General features: G+C 61.6%; 2 protein-coding genes across 2 annotated transcripts in view; one reads left to right on the forward strand and one right to left on the reverse strand.

Annotated features, from left to right (window-relative positions):
• The window catches only part of UBE2O (ubiquitin conjugating enzyme E2 O), a gene marked incomplete at its 5' end in the record, with an annotated part of 63,594 nt that extends 51,796 nt beyond the window's left edge, over positions 1-11,798 (forward strand). Inside the window, 6 exons of the mRNA XM_082326920.1 lie at positions 557-646; positions 3,011-3,668; positions 4,584-4,720; positions 5,263-5,466; positions 6,185-6,242; positions 7,882-11,798. Coding sequence (XP_082183046.1) covers positions 557-646; positions 3,011-3,668; positions 4,584-4,720; positions 5,263-5,466; positions 6,185-6,242; positions 7,882-8,648 — 1,914 coding nt within the window. The 3' untranslated portion in view covers positions 8,649-11,798. The remainder of the gene's footprint in view (positions 1-556; positions 647-3,010; positions 3,669-4,583; positions 4,721-5,262; positions 5,467-6,184; positions 6,243-7,881) is intronic.
• Positions 11,799-13,349: 1,551 nt separating this feature from the next.
• Positions 13,350-20,961, reverse strand: SPHK1 (sphingosine kinase 1). Its single transcript, XM_082327055.1, has 5 exons — positions 20,516-20,961; positions 15,991-16,140; positions 15,612-15,706; positions 15,225-15,340; positions 13,350-14,622 (listed from the first exon to the last, which is right to left on the reverse strand). Exons 1-5 carry the CDS (start codon positions 20,931-20,933, stop codon positions 13,839-13,841), a joined length of 1,563 nt encoding a protein of 520 aa, XP_082183181.1. The 5' UTR covers positions 20,934-20,961; the 3' UTR covers positions 13,350-13,838.
• Between the last annotated feature and the right edge of the window lie 162 nt (positions 20,962-21,123).

A 21,123-nucleotide genomic window follows, 5' to 3' on the forward strand; every position in this document is an offset into this window, starting at 1 on the left:
TCGGCGCAAGATGCCGCTTGCCGCACACGCCCGGTGCCAGCTGCGGCCTGTCTGTTCACGCCTGCCCTCTCCGCTGGGAGAGGCCGCCGCGAGCCCCCGGCGCTGGGCCTGGGAGCCGGGGGCCGGCTGTGGGCACCCCGCTAGAGGGCAGCCCCCCCCCGGGAAGGTCCCGTCCCCTCGCTCGGTCCCGTCCCCTCGCTCGGTCCCGGCCGTGCTGCCTGCCGAAGGGCCGCAGCCCTGTGGTGGCCCCGGTCCTGAGCAGAACTCGGGATCCGCTGCCCGACCAGCCCTCCTGGTCCTCTCCTCCTTGGGGCGGGGGGATTTTCCCCATCTCCGTGGCAGTGTTGTGGGGTTTCTCACGGAAACCCGAGCTGTAGGATTCTTCTCCCTCTTGGCGTGGGACCCCAGGACTCCTGCCGCTTCTGGGGCAGGCTGCAGTCATTGCTTTAGGTGGGTCTCCAACCTGGGGAATATCTGTTTCTCAAAACCTTCCTGGCTCTGCACTGAAATGCCTGGGAAAGAAAAAGGGCCTGACAACCTGCTCTTGTTTCCACAGCCTTCGGTGGGACAGGTGGCTCGCGTGGATGTCAGCAGTAAAGTGGAAGTGGTGTGGGCTGATAACTCCAAGACTATCATTCTGCCTCAGGTGAGGTCCTGTTCCAGCTCGCGGTATCCCTGTAATTCTTAGCCGAGTGACAAATCTTGGTTTTAAATCCTGGGTGCAGAGAGATTCACTGGGTAAGCGAATCTTGCTCTATTTATTGCTGCCTTCCCATAGGGTAGGGTGGCTTCCCAAGTCTGTTAGCACAAGCAAATCCTTCCTTTGTCAGGAGATGACTTACTGGTCATCGTTGCTCTTGAATACGGAGAATAAGAAAGTAGGGGCAGACTGTTGCTCCCTTCACGTGCTGCACTGCGTGTTCACAGCTCTGAGCGCAGCCCTGCTGCTGGCCTCCGGCACCCGCTGCTTTGCAGAGGGGGTTGCAGAGCTCAGGGATCATCGGCTCTGACTGAGCCCAGGTTCACTGTGTTGCCCAACTAAGGTACAGGTGAAAGACGATTGCTTGTTCTGTTTTGCTTGTGAAATGGCACCGTAGTGGTTTTTCTTGGGCTAAAGAAGCTCCTCCAGAAGCTGGGCTAGAGCCGCAAGCTGTGACCTTAGCTAACCTAGGGAGCAGGCCCAAATCTCTTCCCAGGGCGGGAGGGAAAGGAGTTAAGTACAAACTTAAAAATATAGATATAGCCCGCTAATCCACTTAACCCCATTGATTTGTCTTCTGCATTGTTCTAAGGGTTTTTGTTGTACTGTCTTGTGATCTTATTCGCTGCTTCACGTACAGTTTCATCCCATGTCTCTTCTCCTTGTTGCCTCAAATTAAGGCAGACAGCCTAAAGATAAGAGAAGACCTGCTTCTGTAGGGTCCCATCTCCGTCACTGTGGCAGAGAGCGCTGCTGCCTCCGCCGCAGAGATGCATTTGCAAGTAGCAAGCACTCGATCAAGATTTCTTTTTAAACCAAGCAGCTCTGCATTAATTACAGTAGAATAGTCAATGCCTGCACTATGGCAGTGGACTAGAGCGTTACAAAGCAGGCTGCTGTCTCCCTTCCCCCTGTTGTCACATGTGCTTGGATCACAGGCACAATCGGAGTCTGATGTGTGCTCCACAAAGGGCTGTTCTCACGCTGCGGTGCTGGGGCTCTGCGGCAGCTCCTGCTGTGTCACGCCGGTCCCTTCGATTCTGCTCGTCTGCGTAATTATGGGAGTTGGGGAAATGTCAGGAGCGTGAATTATCAGTTGGTAAAACCGTGATTTATCAATGCCTGTCCATGTGCCCAGAGACGAACTGTCTGGGTGCTTTTTCGCAGCTCTAAAAATAAAGATGGCATAACTGTCTAATTAACTTTCCGACTCAGATTTGGATTAGCTTTGAGGGCAGTGAGTTTTGATGGCTTTTCCTGCCTGCAGTCACTTGTGTTGAACCCAACTAACCCCTCCTGGCTGCCTGTCTCTGGGTGGCACAGGACTAGCTGAGCAGTGCTGGTTCAGTTCAAGGCTTTGACAAGATGACCGAGTGTCCATGCGTTTTAGCCTCTGGGGTCATATCTTGCAAGATTAAGAGGATTCTTGGGCCGTCATTCAAGTGTCAGAAGCCTGTGGATAAAATGCTCCGTCTTGAAACTCCTAACGCAGCCTTACAAAGTTGTTCTTGCTCCCCTGCTTCTGTGTTGGAGCTCGTAGCTGGAGCATGCCTGTAAGCCTCTGCAGGGAAACCTCGTGAGAGGCGTAGCATGTGCAAAAGCATGATTAAACAGGTGAGGCTGGACGGAGTGTGGATGGGTTCAGCTTCCAGTAGTGAAGGGGAAGAGAACGTTTTATGTAAGAGCTTATTCAGCAACTTGGGTTAGGCTTCATTGTCCCAGCTGAATTTTAAGCAGTAGTGACATACAACAGCTAAAGCAGCGTTGTGTGCCACAGAAGAAAGCTGGTGGGGGAATGTTTTCCTGGTTCCAGCATTGTCTCTGTGGAAGGCACAGAGAGCTGGAGTGTGGAGGCAGCCAAGCCAGGGCTCTGCGCCAACGCAGTTGCCGGTGCAGAAGCAGGACCAGAAATACTAACTCTGCACACGATACCCAATACCTCCTGGACTAGCTCTGCATTCGGGAACCCTGGGGCATCCAGGTAGCTGTTCGGTGCCTGCGTGCTCTCCCTGGCTGGATCCCAGCCGCTGGGATGGCTGCAGCCCACCTAGGACTTGCCCTGGTTTTCCCCCAGTCCCCTGCTTTGAAAGGTGGAGGATGGGGCTGTACTGATTTGTAAGCTGTGCTGGTCATTGATGAGCACGTTATTTGGATCAAACCCAGTCCACCCTCTGTAGATGGAAAGGGTTGAAACAGCCCAACCAATCCTAGATGGAAGCTCCCTTTTCATGGGGAGAACTGACTTGCATTTGGAAACAACTAAAGCTCTGTGCTTCACCCTAAGTTTCTTGTAACTCTGCTCTCCTTTAGCACTTATACAATATTGAATCAGAAATTGAGGAGTCAGACTACGATTCTGTTGACGGCAGCACCAGCGGGGCATCTTCTGAGTGGGAGGATGAAAGCGACAGCTGGGAGACAGACAATGGCCTCATGGAAGACGACCACCCAAAAATTGAGGAGTTAGAGCCTGAGGAGCCGGCAGCAGAGGAGGTGAAAAAAGTAGAGGAACAAGTCCAGGGAGCTGTGGCTATGGCGGTTGCAGATCTTGCTGCAGAGAAAGCTGGCAAGGACGGAGCCCCAAAGAGCTTCCGGGAACTAAAGGAGGCCATCAAGATCTTGGAAAGCCTGAAAAATATGACTGTGGAGCAGCTGCTGACTGGCTCTCCCACCTCCCCAACTGTGGAGCTGGAGAAACCCACTCGGGAGAAGAAATTCTTGGACGATATTAAAAAGCTGCAGGAAAATCTAAAGAAGACCTTGGATAACGTGGCTATTGCAGAGGAGGAAAAGATGGAAGCCATGGTGGAGACGGAGAAAAAAGAAGAAAAAGCAGAGGCACAGACACCAGTGAGGTCGGAGTGGCCCAGTGAGACGCCAGTGCTCTGCCAGCAGAGTGGAGGCAAGCCTGGAGTCACCTTCACCAGTGCCAAGGGAGAAGTCTTCTCCGTGTTGGAGTATGCTCCAGGTGAGTGTGTCAGGTCAGGCCAGTGCAGGATACTCTGTCCTTCGTTGCTGTCCTGCAGTCTGTCTTTCTCTAAAACCTTTGCTTCTGGGCCTTTCAGATTGGGTATCCTCTCTTCTTCCTAGTCCTTTTCACAGCTCATTAACTGGGGAGGAGAAATTAAGACAACTTCTGTAGCACAATCTGTTCTGGGACTTAAACCTGGCTTTTAGGTGGCATCTCTAGGCACTACCATAACCTCTCAAGCCACAGAAGTGGGCTTCCCCTTTGTCCACATGGGTAACTAACTTTGGAGGGCTGAGGAGATCAGTCGCTTTCCGTTGCTGATACTTTCTTGAAAGCTACAGGGTTTGTTCAGGCTTTTTTGCAGGGATGGATTGGTTGAGAAGCAGAGCAGGAACAGCTGGTGTTCTTGTGCTGGGTGTCCTTGGTGGGTGAGTGTCCTTGTTCGCTTGTGCCAATGTTAATCAGCCAAAAATAAAAAAGAGCATCTGGTTGTGTGGAGCACTGGTGACAGCAGAGCCCAAGGTGCCCAGCGAGCCCGGCAGCTGGGCTAGACGTGCGAAGGAAAGGTGGCCAAACTGTTCTGAACCTGCAGGTGTGTATAAATAAAGATGGGGAGCTGTGCTTAGCTTTTGCAGAGAGAGGGGCGTCACTTTGTGAGATGCCCCGTTGTCCCGGCTGTGGGGCACGGGGACAATGTTGTGTGGGGCATGAGAACAGGGGATGCAGGTTGTGGCTGCTGTACAGTGTGGGAAAAATCAAATAATCTCTAGGCTGCCTCCTGGCTCAGCACCAAGGCAAGTCAACTCTTCTCTTCCAAATTATAGGTTTAACACATGGATAGATTTGCTGTCACAAGGAACCTTGGCGGTTTCCAAAGGCAGACTTTAATCCCGTTCTCCTCCTTCCCCACAGACACCCATGCCTTCAAGAAAATGGAGTTCCAGCCCCCAGAAGCAAAGAAGTTCTTTAGCACCGTGCGGAAAGAGATGGCTCTCCTGGCCACCTCCCTGCCTGACGGCATCATGGTTAAAACCTTTGAGGATCGAATGGCAAGTGTCTCCTCTCGGATGCCTGTGTTTTAGTGCTGGGCTCAGCATCCGGATTGCTTTCTTTGGAATTCCCTGCTTAGCCTTAATCCTTTGCATTAGAGCTGCAGGAATGTGTGCAGCATGTGAAATATGGCTGTAATTACCGTAAACGGCTGCTTTCGCATTCCTCAAGGCAGGGTTACAAACAATGGGGAGCTCCTCATTGCAGGAAGCTTATTTTGGGTGCTTTGCCCCCTGGGCTGCCTGTCCCACCGAGCAGGAGGGGCAGGCAGGCAGCCAGCACGGGGCTGATGTCGCCAGCGAGCAGCGGGGGATTGCTGGCCATCCTCTCAAGCCCTGCTTCAGACCTGAAGGCTTGGTCTGCCGTCAGGCCGTGGCAGAAGCGCAGCTTCAAGGGGGAAGGTGCCCTGAGCTGCGTTGCTTGAGCTGACTCTTGCAAGGGCTGAGTTAATCGCATCCCCTCTCTCCCTCTACGTAAATACAACCCTGCCAAGGTAAGAGGACTTTTCACAGTGCCTGACTTATATTGCCTCTCTCCACAGGACCTCTTCTCAGCACTTATAAAAGGGCCCACGCGCACGCCCTATGAAGATGGCCTCTTTCTCTTCGATATCCAGCTCCCCAACATCTACCCTGCTGTCCCACCTCTCTTCCGCTACCTCTCCCAGTGCAGTGGGAGACTGAACCCCAACCTGTACGACAACGGCAAAGTGTGTGTCAGCCTCCTGGGGACATGGATAGGCAAGGTAATGCTTTCATCCGCCCGTCCGTGGGGAGCGGTGGTTGTGCCAGGCTGCTTTTGGAACAAGGCGCTTTCTACCAGGCCAAGAGTCCTGGGTGGCTTCTGGTCTCAGGTGGTGCTTGAGCTGGGGATAGTTCTGGCTTTGGGCTCTGTTTTAGGTGTCCGGAGCTGGTAACTGATGTAGTTTGGCTTCTTCTGGGACTGTGTTTGGCTCTTGTCTGTCCTTCCTTGATGAGAAGCCTGCGGTCAGACCCGCTGGGCTGCGTCATGGTGGGACAGAGCAGAGATGCCAACACCAGCACGGGGTGCTCTCCCGTGGTTCGGGTCCCTGCCTCCCACGCGGCAGACAAATCACCTAGTGTGGCACAAAGTCCAGCTGCAGACTTGGAGCAGAGCCAGGGAAATGCTGTGTTTCGGCAGGCGGACGGACAGGGCAGCTGGGGCGGGGCTGGAACTGGTGTCTGGTGTGCAGGGTTACAGCGTTCCAGGCAGAACTGGCCTGATGGGGTGCAGTGCTGGCAAAAAGTAATGGAGAGGTGGGTTGGTACAATGGGATGCTAGCACATCCCGTGCTTGTCGAGTCGGTCCCGTGTTCCTGCTGTGAGCCGCAGGACCTTAGCGATAGGGGTGCAGAGAAACTGGGGCCACACTTCATCTAACAGTTATCACAGAGCAAACTGGCGGTGCTTCAGCCCTGTAACGCATTTGTATGTGCATTTCAGGGGACAGAAAGGTGGACCAGTAAATCCAGCCTCCTTCAAGTACTCATCTCCATCCAAGGTAAATGCTTCTGCAGAGCCTGGGGACAGGAGGAGGCGGAGGGAGGAGGGGATGCAGGCTTATGGGGGGGCACACAATTGGGATCTGCCATCCCAGCTGGGCCAGTGCTGCCTTCTGCTCTCACCTTGCTGGACAAAGCAGTGTCCTTATCTCTCCAGTTCAGCAGTCAAAGCAGGTGCAAGCTTTTTCATGCCCTGATTTTTGGCTGCATCCCAGGTCTCTCACAGAATGCTTTCCCTTCTTCTCGCTGTGGCAGCTAAGCTCAGAGCTGTTTCGCTTGTTATTCTGAGCTGACAAAGGTGAGCCGCTCTGTCCTCAGCCAGTTACTGAAGTTAGCTGAAGCTGCTAAACTGGGCTTCATTCTCAGGACTGCTTTTTATCCCCACTGAGTCACCCGCCCATCCTACATCGGGCATGTTTTTGCACACGATGATGGTGTTTATGCTCCTTCTGAAGCAGAGAACCAGGGGTGTGTCTAGACCAGCCCCAGGGCTTCCTGCCATAGGGCTTTGCCCTGCCATATCTAGTTTGAAAGCAGACAGACTAAATCAAATCTCTTCCTCAAGGCCAAGTTTCTGTGCAGGGAGCCCAGGCATGTGACTTGAGAAACCTTTGACACACAGCAAGGGCTCCTGCCTTGAGTCAGCAGGCGACTCCTGCTCCTCTGAAGTCTCGCGGCCCACCTGTATCCTCCCAGGGGGGAGCGGCACCACGAGAAAAGCCTTTTCTTTTTTGCAAAGCTGCAGATCCAAATTTAGAAAATTAAATACTAAATGTTTTACTGGAGCAACTTGGAGCTAGTGAAAAACCTCCTCTCCCCCTCCTGCTCTCTGGGCTTTGAGAGGCTCACAGTCTCACCTGCACCAGCTCTAATGCAGTTTGTGGCAGGCTGCCAGCAGCTTGGCAGTGCTGGTGCCATTGCTACATACGCGTAATTACATTAGGCCAGAAGCAAGCAGGAGAAAGCTTGCTGTGGGTGACTTGTCACAGCATTCACTGTCTCAGAACCGCGCTGTCTGGTAGGACTGTGCTGGATAGGATAGGACCTGGCCAGCTCAAAGCCTGTTACTGAAGGTTGGCCTTTGTTCTGATTAAGAGGAGGAAGGAAAAAAAAAACTATTTAAGGAAAAAAAAAAAGCTTTGGGTGTCTTTGTGGTTTTCTTGCTAGGAGGGGAGGGAAGGGAAGGGAGCTGTGAAACCTTTTGACCTACTCTGCTGTTGTGTGCTCTCTGCATCGCGCTGGTGGCAGACCGTTCTTGCCAGCCAAGGATCTTGAATGCCACTCTCAGTAGTGTCCGAGATCCCCACCGCCCTAGCAGAAGGCCACAGACCCATTCGCACGAGAGCTCCCCTTGCGATACCAGTCAAGTGCGTCTTGCAGGTTCCTGGTTGTCCAACCTGGCCTCTGCTACCTGCTCGAAGTCAAAGCACAGCTTCTCCTGCGGTCCCTTCCCCGCGCTGCCGGCCTCGGGCTGCCTGCGTCGGCGTGGCTGCGGGTGAAGCTGGCGTGGTGCCTCGGCGAGGTGGTGCTGTGGCCCTCGAACCTCAGCCACCGTGGCAGAGATGAGGTGCTTGCCTGGGATGGCGATTCGCAGTGAAGTTCCTCCCTTAACCCCTTGGTCTCCCCTTCTCTTGGCAGGTCTCATCCTAGTGAATGAGCCCTACTACAACGAGGCGGGCTTTGACAGCGACCGGGGCCTCCAGGAGGGCTATGAGAACAGTCGCTGCTACAATGAGATGACCCTGATCCGGGTGGTGCAGTCCATGATGCAGCTGCTGCGCAGGCCGGTGGAAGTCTTTGAGCACGAAATCCGCGAGCATTTTCGTTGCAACGGCTGGCGCCTGGTGTCCCGCATCGAGTCCTGGCTGGAGACGAACGAGCTGGTGGAGCGGAGCCACGAACAGGCCAACGGGGCGGATTCTGCCTCCCTCCTCTCTGCCTGCGGCACCCTGGCCGAGAGCCCAGGAGACAATGCGGGATCGCCGGGGGAGTACGGCAGCAGCTCGGAGCAGGGCGCGGCCGCCGAACTTTCCGACTCGGCGCTCGACGGGAAGGAGGAGCTGGACGAGTCGGAGTTCACAACCTCGACGCCCAGCGCCGCCGGTGATCTCCAACAGTACTCAGACTCGGAGAGCACAGGCCAAGCCAGGGGGGGAGACCTGGCCAGAGACCGAACGGACGAGGGGAAGGCTGCCCAGGACTCTGCCTTGCAGCCTAGTGTGAAACCAAAGAAAAGGAGAAAGAGCTACAGGAGTTTTCTTCCGGAGAAGAGCGGTTACCCTGATATTGGGTTCCCCCTCTTCCCTTTGTCCAAGGGGTTCATTAAAAGCATCCGCGGTGTCTTGCAGCAGTACCGGGCTGCCTTAGCAGGGGCCAATATCCCGGAGTGGACAGAGGACAAATAAACCGTCAGGTTAGGGACAGGCAGGTGCAGGGGAGAAGGGAAAGCAGCAGAAAGGAAATTGGCACACACTGTTACCAGTAAACTGGCTTCTCCTTCCAGCTTTTCTTCCTCAGCTTGGTTTGTTCCAAAGAAGGTGGTAGGCCTGATTGCTCCTCCGAGGAAAGGTTGTCTAAGCATGAATAACTCTTTGCCCCCAGCCCTTCTTCCTTCCCCCGTCCCATGTCCGTGCTCCTCTTGCGAGTTTGACCCTGCAATGGTAAGATTTGAGACCTGCACAGAAGCAGTCTTGCAGCCACGTTCCCTCTGCACTTTCATCTTGGGGCACCTTTCCACACAAGGACTCTTCCCACCCAGCGCTACACCCCACAGTTTGTTCTGGTGGGGTTCAAGCCAGGAGAAGCGATTGCTGTAGTATCTGGAAATGAAGGGCAATGCCCTCCCAGTCGTTCATTTTTCTCAGCGTTACCATGGGTTTTATGAAGTCGACCCCAGCGTATATGTACTTAGACATGGGATTGTGTTTGCATTGAAGTTGTCTACGCCATACGGAGTTGCTCTAGTCTTAGTTCTTTACTGATAGCTACGAGGTTCTTCCCATCAGGACTTGGTAGGCAGGACCAGAGCTCTGCACTAGCCCTGGTGCTGCCCGGGTGCCGCTGCGGGGTTTCCATCCAGTTCTGCAACTTCTAGTCAGTTCTCTGGAAGCAGTTCTAGCCATCCCCACTTCTTTTTCTCCAGAGTAGGGCAAAATTCCCTTTCCTCACCATGCATGCCTATCTTCTAGAAGTACGTGGGATTCAAGGTTCTGCCCTTGTTACTTGCTTAGGTATCCGCGTCTCTCGTTCCCAGCCATCCTGGCTGTCACACAGCACTACACCCACCCCGATCTCGGCCTCGCCTGGGCAGGCGGCAGGGGTGATCTCGGGGCGTGTTGCAGGTCCAGCAGCTAGTCTGGATGGTAAAGCTGGCGTGGCTGCTGCTTCCCCGCCAGTCGGCCGTAGATGGGTATTTCGGAGCTGTTTGAGCCAGGGTCGCCCAAGGGAAAGGAGCTGTCGTGTTGTGGCGAGGTCCTGTCGTAGCAGCAGCAGTTTGTGACCGTTCCCGTGCTGTTGCTCCGCCAGCAACTGGAGCACAGCAGACGCTGGTGCGGACTGTTATCAATTCCTCCCCTTGCCAGCCGTTTCCCGCGGTGGCCGGCAGCGTTGTGGGCACAGCACGTACCATCCCCGGTCTCAACCGCGGCGCTGCCATGCGGCTCTGGGAGATGGCCGGCGAGATCAGCCCGTGTCTCGGCAGCGGAGAGCTGCCTGGGCTACCAGCCCTGAGCACTTTGAAGCAGTGACTTGCCAGAGTCTCCTGGTCAAGACGCCTTCCTGAAGCATCTTTTGCTGTGTGCACGCACTTATTTCACTTCTGGAGCTGGGAGATCGCACTCCAGCACTACTGCATTTGCCCAATGTTTAGGCATTGGAGAAGCACCCACTTAGCATCCATGTGGAGCACGGTCTGTCAGGGAGAGTCCGTTGGTCCTTCCAGCTAGCACAAAACTCTCCTTTGCTCTTGCTCAATGTGGCTGCGTTCCCTTCCCCCAGCCCGGGCCAGGATCTGGCCTTCTCCTTTCGAAACGGAGACCAGCAGGCGAATCTCGGCACATTGCGTGGTGCTTTCTGCTCCTCGAGACACCAGGGTCTGCACCCACGTCCCTGCGCCCGCTGTCTCCAGCTGCCCCCGGGACGCTCCGGAGCCAGGGGCTGGCCGCACAAAGCCCTTCTCGTGTCACCGTCCGCTGCCAGGACTTTGGAAGCGCGTCCTGCTCCCGGTGCTCCGGAGGAAGCAGGGCTTGGCTGTGAGCGAAGACCTGGGCCTGCGGAGCTCTCCAAGCACTGGTCCGCGGGGGGATGGCTCTGGCCAGCAGGCAGGAGGTCTGGCAGCGCAGCAGACCCCCGTCCGGGCTGCGGAGAAGGGGCTTCGAGCCGCAGGCAGGGCAGCGCGCGCTGCACGCGTAACTCACGGCCGCGCTCTGGCCGTGGCTGGTGCTACGGGAAGGGATCCCTTTGAGCGGGGAGCGCGGGTGTCCCCGGAGCGTAAAGGGCCGGCTGGGGCCGAGGGGTGAGGCTGCTGCTTCAGGGCAGGGGAAGGGCAGGCAGGGAGGCTCGTTCCACACATGACTAAACCTCTTACTCACCAGACAAAATTGCGGTTGGTGATATACAGACGCCAGCTTCCTCTGTCCCCTGCGCCGGCCGCGGCTGTCCTCAGCCCCGCCGGCCAGGGAGGGAGGGAGAAAACCCTTCGGGGCCGAGCGGTGGCTGGCGGTGGAGGGATGGAGGAGCTGTGGGGTCCCCTGCTTTGCCCCCCCTTTACTCTGCTGCCCTCATCCCAGGGGGAAGGCGGTCGCCGCCCGGGCAGGAGGGCGGGCAGCCAGCGCCGCTGGGCCCGGCCGAGCGCTCCCCTGCGCCCGAGAAGTCTCTTTGTTTCCTCTGATCCTAATCAAGAGCTTTTGCACAGGTTCCTGGGGCTTCCTACCGAGGAGGTGTGTGTTGGCTGCCTGGAAGGGGACGCTGCTCCCCGGCTGCCGCTGCCCCGGCATCGCTCGCGCTCCGTAGCTGGCTGTCCCGAACCGAAGCGTGCGCAGAGGTTTACAAATTTTCTAAGGCTTTTGATAATGTGAAGCTCCTGGGTGATGAGGTTGGTGGTGAGCACACTGCAGCTATGTAATTTTTTGTGTATGTATGTAATATTTAAGGGTAAGAAAATTTAAAAGGCTAAAACCTTAAAAAAAAAAAATTTAAAAACACACAAAAAAAGCCAAAGCATGATGCATATTGTTAGCCTTAAAACTGGCTACATGACTGTGTGATGTACAAATGAGAGCAGCCTGTAACTGTTTTAAGTGCTGGGGTTGGGGAAGAAGCATTACAAAATCAGTTTGTAGCCTTGATTCTGTACAGTATTTAATGAAAAAAAAAAAAAAAAAAGACCTGACTATTGAGGCCATGCTTAGAGGTGTGTCGTTCACGTGCAGATGTGGATGCTTGGTTGCTTACGATATATGTATAAAGTGCTGTGTGACCATTAAAACTTTTTTTACCTGCAGAATTTTTTTTTTTTGTTTGGCTAACCAAGGTGTAATAAAGGAGGGAAGATGACTTGCCATTAAATTTTGCCTCTGTGAGTAGTTCTGACTGCCGCCTCTTTCTTTCCCCCCGCCACGCTTGGCGCTGGCCCCGGCCCCGGCGCGCGTCCCTGGGCCAGGCCCTGGGCTGGACGGCGGCCCGCTGGCTGCCGGTGCGGAGCGTGGCCGCTGCCGGGGCCAAGGGGCTCCTGCACCTCCCGGCTGCCGATGGCGTGCTGAACCTCGCTGGTGCTTGCCCGCGGCCCGCGAGGAGGGGCTCGGAGGGGGCCAGCGCAGGCAGCGGCGATGGGCAGCGATGGTGGTGGTGGTGGTTTGAGACGCGCGGCTTGGCTGGAGCTGTTCGAGGCCAGGGAGCATGGGCCTGGGGAGGGGTGTGTGGCAGCTCCGCCGCCTCCCTCGGCCGTCGGGAGCGAGGGGCTGCGCGGGAGGAGCCGCCGGGCTCCCCTGGAAGAGCCAGTGGCTGCTGGCTGACGGCTTTTGGAAGTGGTTGGGTCGAGTAAGAGATTTGTGCAGCAAAACCTGGGAAAGGGAGGGAGATCCCGAACAACCTCTCCTGTGAGCCGTACGGCTGTCCCCGGGAGAGGCTCCGGGGAGGCTCGGGTGCTGCCCACCCCAAGGGCTCGGCCGGGGTGAACCGTCTCGCTCGACGGAGGCAGCCGAGAGCTGCGAGCGCATCCCTGGCCCCGGGCTCTGCCCGCAGCCTCCTCCAGCAGCGGCCATTCCAGGCAGCTCAGCAAAGCACCGCCGAGCCCGTCTACGCCAGGCCCAACGCCATGGGGCAAAGGGCCTCATTTTGGGAGGTGGCTCCCAGCTGCGGCCGGCCCGGGAACGCAGCGCAGCTCCCCGCCAGTGCGTGCGGCTGGGGGGATGCTGGGGGACCCCTTCGTCCTAATTGCGTAGTTTGCAGATGAATAAATGCAAACAGCCACCACTGTTTACTCTTCTACTTTGTACTCGAGCACTGTAAATGAGCTTTAACCACTGCAATTTTATAGCAAACAGGCAGAGCGATTCCCCCAGGCAAGGCCCTGGGCAGGGACCTGTTGCAGGGCTCCAGCTGCCAGGGAAAGGACAAGGGAGCTCCCAGTCGGCCCCGCTCCCTGTGGGAAGCCAAACCCCTCGGCTCCGCCAACCCCCTCCTTGAACCCGACCCCTTCCCTGCCCTCACTGGAAGCACTGAACCTTCCCCAAGGCGTCCCAAACCATCGCCGCGGGGCTGAGCTCTCTGGATTCACTCAGCCCCGGCGCGACGCTGGGCGATGAGGCACCAGCGCACCCCAAAAATGAGGGTCGGGGGCGGCGCTGCCCCGTGTCCTGCCTGCGGGGCATCTCCCACGGGAGCAGCTCCCGGGGCCATCGCTCCGTGCTGCTCCTGGCCCCACGGTGCCGGTGTCTGGCAGCACGGGCAGGGTGCTGGGGAGCGAGGGGCCGCGGCGCTGAGCTGAACCCGTCCTGGCGGCCGCCTGCCCGGGCCCTGTACGAGCCCAGCGCCGGGGGACAGCACCGCGGCCCTGCCCCGACGGCCACCGCGAGCTCGGATTTAAAACCCAGGGGGGATTTTTTTGCAAATGCTAGGTATTTATTGCATTTCTCACAAGAATAAACTCTACTTGTACAGGAAGCTTTGGGTAGAAACGTTCTTAAAAAAAAGTCGATTTCTTCTGTTAGATATATTGGTCCCGACCATCCCTGGGGGGTGGCACTGGCTCCGCAGCGGGGACGCGGTGCCACCGTGTGCGTCGGAGCCGGGGAGGGGACGGGGCTGTGCCGGCGCAGCCGCCCGGGGCCAGGACCTCATACCGGGGTAAAACACGCTGGCGTCCCGCCGGCACAGAGTACCTGATGGGGCTCGTGGCTCGTTTTTGGGACAGCGCTGGTGGCCGTCCCCAGGGGGTAAAGCTAAGCGTGGGGGCAAGGGAGGGGACGAGCACCCGCGGCCCCTGAGAGCCATCGCTACGGGAGGAGGAAGAGGTTCCTGAGTGGAAGGGAGACTCCTGGCACCCTTGTGCCGGGCCGTGCCGGCGGCTCAGCACTGCGGGGGCTGAACCCAGCTGCTCAGGAGCCGCTGAGGACGCGGCAGAGGCGGCCGTGGATCTGACCCTGCACGGGCTCGCAGGCCAGCGCCTCGCCATCCACTGTCATGATGCCCGTGGCCGCCCGCGGCTCCAGGCGGAAAGCCTGGACGGGGACGTAGCGCAGGTGGGGACAGTTCAAGTCCAGGTGAGTCCCCCTGGCCATGGCCAGGAAGAGCTTCAGCAGCGCCACGCGGCTGATGCCGGCCTTCAGGTAGAAGAGATGGATGCAGCCGTCGTGCAGCCGGGCTGCCGGTGCCATCAGCAGGTTGGTGCCCAGGTGGGACTGGTAGATGGCGTAGACGGAGACGAACTCCTCCTCGGGGACCACCGTCCAGTGCGCCGGCACCGGCTGGCCCAGCGGCACCAGCAGCGAGTCGGCGGGCAGAGCCCCGGCCGCCTCCGTCCCCGCCGGCGGCGGGATGCGGCCAGCCTGGCCGTTGGCGGCGTGCGCGTTGGGGTCCCGGGGTGGCGGGGGGGTGCCCTGCTCGGGGGCGGCGGGCAGGTAGGAGAGGCGGCCCTGGTACACCCGCAGCTTGGCCAGGCACTGCAGGGTGCCCAGGGTGAAGCGGGCGTTGCCCAGCCGGCGGTACTTCTCGCTGTCGATGTCCACGTCTGAGATGAAGCCCCAGCCGAAGCCGAGGAAGGAGAAGAGGCGCTTGCCTGAGGCCGTGCTCAGCGAGACCAGGTCCATCTGCGTGTGCAGCCCCTTGCACAGGATGAAGGTGCAGTTCGTCAGCAGCTTCTTCTTGGCGACGTGGTCGTTGCTGCGAGGGACAGAGAGGGTGAGTTTGGGCTGGGCCCAGCTCGGGGCCTCTCCCGCTGTCCCGGCATCCACGTGCAACCTCGCCCCGGTGTCATGGATGGGGCATATCCCAGCTGGGTGCCAGTGTCCCTCAGGGACGGCTGCTGGGAGAGGTTTTGCTGGGGCTGGGAAGGGTGAACCAGCTCCTGAGAGAGGGAACCGAGCTGGGGCTGCTGGGCCAGGGCAATCCTGGTCCCCCCGCCGTGCAGCGGGATCGGCCGTGCCCCGGGGTGGATCTTCCGGGGTAAAGCTTTGCCAGGCTCGGAGCCCGGAGAGGAGAAAGGGCAGGGGGGAGCTGGGGACGCAGGGACGCAATCTGATGCTTGCAGGGACCGGCTGGGGCTGGGCAGCACCAGCCTGCGGGGAGGTGGGGACCCAGGCGGGCACCCCTGCGCTGGGCATCCCAGCACCCTTCCCCGGGGCCGGAGCCACGCGCAGCCTTTCCCTTCCCTCGTCCCCCGCTCCTGGGTGCCAGCGCAGCCCCGTGTGCCAGCCCCGTGTGCCAGCCCCGTGTGCCAGCCGGTGCGGTGCGGCAGCGGGTGCCCCCGCGGGGCCGGGGCTCACCCTGCGTAGTGGTTGATGGAGGCGGCCAGGGCGTTCCCGGAGCCCCCCGGCAGGATGCACAGCGGCTTCTTCATGGTGTCCTCCCAGTCCGGCCGCTCCATGAGCCCGTTCACCACCTGCGGGGACGGAGGGAGCTTGTGGCACCCGGAGCCGGGCGAGGAACCCAGCGGCCCTCAGGCAGCCCGGGGGGAGCAGAGCCCACGGTGCCCCCAGCCAGGGCAGGACCCAGGCCGTGGCTGCCCTGCTCTGCTCCAAGCTCGGCGCCATCTCTCCTTCGCCATTCCCTGCCTGCCTTCGTGCCTCGAAGCTTGGCTCCTGCCCCAGGCACCCCTCTCCTCCCGGGTCTCTGCCCACCCTGGCCGGGGCGATGCCCGCGCTGCCCCTCACCTCGTACAGCAGCCCGTCCCCGGCCATGACCACCAACGTGTCCCACTGCGACAGGTCCTCATCCCGCACCTTCTCGTGTGCGTGGTGGGGTCTCTCTGCGAGGGAAAGCGGAGAGAGTCGAGCGTCGCCCTCCGTCCCTCTGCCCTGCCTGCTGCCACCCCCCAGACGGTGACCCCAGCCCCGCTGTCCCCACGGGGACCCCAAGCTACCCCTATTGAGTGCACCCAACCCACCCATCACCCTGTCCAAACAGCCCCGCCGGAGCCGCAGCGATGCGGGGGGTACGAGGCCTCGGAGGAGCCCGTCCCAGGGCAGCGGCACCCAGGCAGGATCCCAGGAAGGGAGGAGGAGGAGGCGAGGGAGCCGCTCGCGGACTCACCGGTGATGAAGACGGTGGTGGCGATGTCGGCCTCGGCCAGCATGGGCTGCACCACCGCCTGGAAGTCCTCGAGTGCACGGCCGGCGCCGCTCTGCGGGTTCAGCAGCACCAGCGCGCGGCAGGGCCGGGGCAGCACCCCGTAGCTGTCACCTGGGCGGGGGGAGAGGGGGGCTCAGGGCGGAGGGGCCACGGCACTGCCCAGGGAGGGCTCTGCGAGCCGGGGCAGCGTTTGCCAGGGCCCCGCAGGAAGGGGAGCTGCCCCTGATCCCCCCGGCTCCCCGGGCTCCATCAGGAGCAACGGGAGGTGAGCAGGGATGGAGGGTCCCTGCTGGGAAAGCAGGGGAGGTGGCAGAGACGGGGACGCGGGGCCCTGCGGGGACTCAGCCTGAGCTCTCCCGCGATCAGCAGAGGTGTTTTACGCCCAGGCCGGCGCCCCACAGCAACCCAGCGATGCTGCAGTGGGGCCGGGGCTCTGCAGCACCCAGCATCCCTGGGCATCCCAGGGCCGCGGGGTGCCGCCGGCTGCGCCCTCGGACACGCTGAGGAAAGAAAGGTGGAAGCAAAGGGGAGGTCTGAAACCCACCCTCCCCAGGGGCACCGGACCCAAACACCCTCGGCCGCGAGTTTTCCCCGCTGAACCCCACGGCTCGCGACGCGGCTCCGTCCCCAACGCCCAGGGAGCCGAGACGAGAGCCGGGGGACTCGAGGTCCCAATTCCCCTCGGCCACCCCCGATGGAGCAGGGCCAGGACAGACACCTGCGCTGGCAGACGGACGCTTCTGCTTCCCCTGCTCCCCGCGGGGCTCAGGTTGCGCGCGAGGGCCCCGCTCGGGCTGTAATTACAAACCTGGCAGGGGTCTGCACCCCTCTGCCCCCCCGCTTCCAGCCTCCCCCCCAGCCCAGCGGCCCCTGCGCGCCCTGAGCTCCCCCAGCGCCTCTGGGAAGCCCAGGCCCTGCAGGGTGAAGCCAGTTTTGGGGGGTGGGGGGTGTCCCCACAGCTCCGGGCCCCCTAAGCCAGGCTCTGGCCCCGGGGGGCGGCGGGGGCCAGCCCGGGTGCGGGGGCTCTGCGGGACAGCGCGGGGGCTGCTGCTGCTGACTCAGCAGAAAGAGCCGCTCCGTCAGGAGCTGAGTCACCAGAGCAGATGATGTTTCCCGGCGCTGCCCCGGGCCGGGACCCCCCAACCCCGAGCAGGGCTGGGGCTGGCTGCCTGCCCCCGCCTCCTCCGCACGCTTTGACTTGAGCTGTTGGAACGCACGGGCAGCGTTTTCACAGCTGAAACCCCTGCTGCCGCCCACGCCGGGGATGGAGGCAGGGAGAGGGGAGCCTGGGGTGACAGAGGTCCCCACGTGTGCCACCTCCCCGGGGTGACGCCCGGCATCCCACCGGCCACGGCCACGCCGGGGCCTCCCCGCCGGCTGGCAGAGCTCCGTGAGCCTGTCCCGCCCCGGGGAGCACGCAGAGCTCTGCTGATGTCGGCGCCATCGGGTTGATTTCCTGCCCCTGGGAATGACCCGGCGAGGCTGTCACCCTCCAGGCCACCTCCTTGTCCCCACGCCGGCTGCTTGGGACCTGCCACCGAGTCCACAGCACAGGTCCGCCCGCGGGAGCCCCCTCAGCCAGGGCTGAGCCTGGGTCCGGGCGCTGGCTCTGGGCCGGCTCTCCCCGCTGCCGCCCCGGGCCGGGGGAAGCCGCCGGCTGCCCCCCACCCTCCCGGCCCCTTATCAGTGGGCGCCAGACGCGAGGGGACCGGCTGCCCGCGGGGACGGCGGCGAAGCGCCGCGAGCAGAGGCCGCCCCAGCTCGGGTCAGGGATAAGGGGCAGCAACCCCGGGGCTGCCGAGGCCCCTCCGGGGCCTTGGCACTAAAATCCCCCACTGACAACCAGAGCCGAGCCCCCAGGACAGGGGGATTGTGCTCAAGCCCCAGCTGCCGGAGGCAGGTGATGGGGGGCTTTGCTCTCTCTTTCTCCACACCCCCACGCCGGAGGATGCAGAGCGAGAGCACAAGGCACTTCAAGAGCCTCAATGCAGTTTTTAAACTCACAATGTTTCTAATCGGCCACATCGTTTCTGACACGCACACAGAGCTGCAGCCGGGTCCTGCCTGAAACTCCTGCCTGCACCCGCGGCTGCTGCCCCGTGGCCTCCGCGGGGCAGCGGGGTCCGGCTGGGAGCCCCAGGACCCGCTCCTGGGCTGCAGGGGGAAAGGCGAACGCTGCTCAGGGCACCGAGGGATGCTGCAGCTCCGTCACCAGGGACAGACTGCTGGTCCCCGGGCACGAACAGGGATGGGGACAGGATCCCAGTGCAGGACCAGTGACACCAGCAGCACCGGGCTCGGCCCAGGCTCCCATGGCAGGAGCAGAGGGTGCTGGTTCAGAGCCGGAGCCCAGCAGCGGCGATGCTCAGGCCGGGGGGGCAGATTTCAGCAGCATCCCTTCCTCTTGCGCAACACCGGCCGGCCCCTGGCATCGCAACGAGGCTCAGCCGCTTCCCGGCACAGCGCGGTTGCTTTCAGCCTCAACGGCTGAGCAGAGCAGACACTGAGTCAGCAGGAGGAAGGGGCTCCAGCTGCTGCCAGTGCACAAACTCTGCCCTCCCCCCTCCACCCACGTCCCCCCATGGGACACGTGTCCTGGCCACGCTCAGGCAGGGACCACGCTGCCGCGGCTCTGCCGTCAGCAGCCCCAGCTGCTCCGTTGTGTCCCCACATCCTTCTGGAGGCTCGGGGCACAAGGAACGAGCGTGCCAGGCTGGCAGGGGACAGGGCTGTCCTGCCCGGTGCCCCGGCCGGCGTGAGGCGGGGACGGACGGGGGCATGCCCGCTGCATCCCCCCTCCACAGAGCATCGCCTCCGCACGGCGAGGGGATGAGCGTGGCGAGAGGGTTCCCCAAAACGGGGGCTTGTGGCAAGGCCAGGTCTCACTCGCCGCCGGCAGCGCTGCCGACACACTGTGATGCCATGGCCATCGCCGGCAGCTTCCTGCGGCGGCCGGGGGCTGGATTTCCCCACCAGGACACAAACCCAGGGCGGTCTGCTCCCTCCCGGCCGGCTGCGGGGTGGGACGCTTCCCTGCACGCTGCCGACAGCCCCAGCTTTGCGGTTATTCACTGCTGAGGGACAACTTCATTCCCCTTGGGGTGAAATAAGGAGGGGGAAGCTTCCCCCCCGCTGCAGCGCTCCGCAGGGCTTATCCCAGAGGATGCTGGAGCTGGGGTGACAGCGGGACGGGCTCGCCGGTGGCTCCCCGGGTGCCCTCCCCACGGGGACAGGGTGGCAGGATTGCCCCGCACGGACTCGCACGCAGCTGCCCAGCACGGCCTTATCTGCCCCGCACACGCCGCGGCGCCGGCACGTGAGGGTGCGTGCGAGCGCAGGGTGTGGCGAGAGGCATTTTTAGCTCTGTCCCAAACTGGGGGAGGAGGTTTGCAAATCCTGCTGGCCCTCAGCTAGAAAAATAACTGCCAAATCCCGCACCGCCTTCTCCCGTCCTCCTTCCTCCGGCTCCCCCGAGGCCCCTGCCCTGCGCTGAGCTGCTCCTGCCCCGCACCCTCGCGCCGCCTGCTAAAAGGGCGAAGGTTTTAAAACGCCTGGAGACGTACAGCCGCGGAGCTCAGGCTGGAAATGGAGCCGGGGAACTGGTTTCACCCTCACCCCTTTCCACTGGATTTTTTTTTATTCTTGAGGAAGAGTAGCAGAAAGTTGTTTTGTAGCTGCAGGTCATGTAAAAAAGCTGCATTTTAAAATCCAAGCAGGGAAGAGCTGGGCTAAATGTGATTTGACAGGATCCCTCTAACCGCATGCCTCTTAATTTCCAAGTCTGATCAGTGCGACTGGACAGCTAAATAAATGAAGTAGTGCATATAATTGAATCTCGGCTCAGATGTTCAAGTATGTGCCAGCCTGCCCTGCCCGGCTGCGGGAGCGGGGGGACTCGGCCCCCGAGCCAGCCGCTCGCCTTCGCGCTGGTGGCAGCTCCCGGAGGGGGAGGGAACCCAAACGCGGACCCCTCCGTGCTGCCGGGGGGCTTCGCCTGCTCCCGAGCGACGGCCGGGCCCTGCCGGTGCGGAGCCTGGCTCCCGGCCCGCCTGTGTCAGCAAGGATGACTTTTTTTTTCCCCTCTTGGTTACTGCTGCCCTTTGGAGCTTTGCTGCTTAGCGAACCGGAGTGGTGGGGGGGCGCGCACAGGGCCCCCGGGCTGCGCCCACGTCCCCGCTGCCCCTTCGGTTTACGGGAGAAGGGGGGGAGGCACCCCCGGCCCCGGGCTGCGCGCAGGGACGGCCCCGGCCCCCGGGCTCGGGGCGGGGGCACCCGGGTGCCGCTGCGGGATGCGATCGCCCCCCGGCCCCGGCCCCGGCCCCGGCCCGTCCCGCCCGGTCCCGTCCCGTCCCCTCGGGGCCCGAGCACCGCGCAGCGCTCCCGGCGCAGCCGCGTCCCCACGCCGCGCCCGGGGGCAGCCGGGGCTCGCCCCGTCGGGACGCTGCAGCGGAGCGGAGCGGGGCCGCGGCCGGGGCTCGGCACTCACCGTCCTGCGTGGGCACGGCGGGCACCGAGAGCTCCCGGATCCGGCGGCTCCAGGCCTGGGCGATGCGCAGGTTGCCCTCGGCGTCGGGGCCGCGGCAGACGCGGAAGGTCCGCTCCAGGCGCTGGCGGGCGGGCGAGCCCCAGCGCGGCCCGCGGAGCGGGTAGCAGACGAGGGAGAAGCAGGCGGCGGCGGCGGCGGCGGGGAAGGCGGCGGAGCCCACGCAGTCGGCCAGGCGGAGCGCGGCGTCGGGACCGGCCGAGCCCCCGGAGGAGCCGCCGGGACGCCGCACCTGCAGCTCCCGGGCCGTCAGAGCCAAGGAGCAGGCGGCGGCACCGGCGGCGGGTCCGGCGCCGAAGATGCCTTGAAGTAGCACCGGGCCCCCGCCGGGCTCCGGGGGAGCGCGGCGGCCGGCGGCCATCGGCGGCGGAGCGGGAGCGGGACGCACCGGGGAGCGCCGCCCGCCGCTGCTCGCTGCTGACACCCGCCGCGCCGGCCGGCAATGGCAGGCGGGGCGGCCCCATTCATAAAAACTGAACCCACCCCCTCCCCCGGCGGGGGGGCCCGGCCCGGGGCTGCCCCGAGCCCCCCGCCCCCCCCCCCCGCCGCCT

Source organism: Platalea leucorodia (genome assembly GCF_965183815.1).
Source record: "Platalea leucorodia genome assembly, chromosome: 14".
Taxonomy (NCBI): Eukaryota; Metazoa; Chordata; class Aves; order Pelecaniformes; family Threskiornithidae; genus Platalea; species Platalea leucorodia.

What these genes read in the sequence shown, in the direction of transcription:
- SPHK1 (XM_082327055.1), bottom strand. Translation starts at nt 20,933, where the DNA reads ATGGCCGCCGGCCGCCGCGCTCCCCCGGAGCCCGGCGGGGGCCCGGTG. An exon ending in CGCCGTGCCCACGCAGGACG is followed by an intron (nt 16,141 to 20,515) that starts GTGAGTGCCGAG and finishes CCCCCCGCCCAG; the next exon opens with GTGACAGCTACGGGGTGCTG. An exon ending in TCCATCAACCACTACGCAGG is followed by an intron (nt 14,623 to 15,224) that starts GTGAGCCCCGGC and finishes TGTCCCTCGCAG; the next exon opens with CAACGACCACGTCGCCAAGA.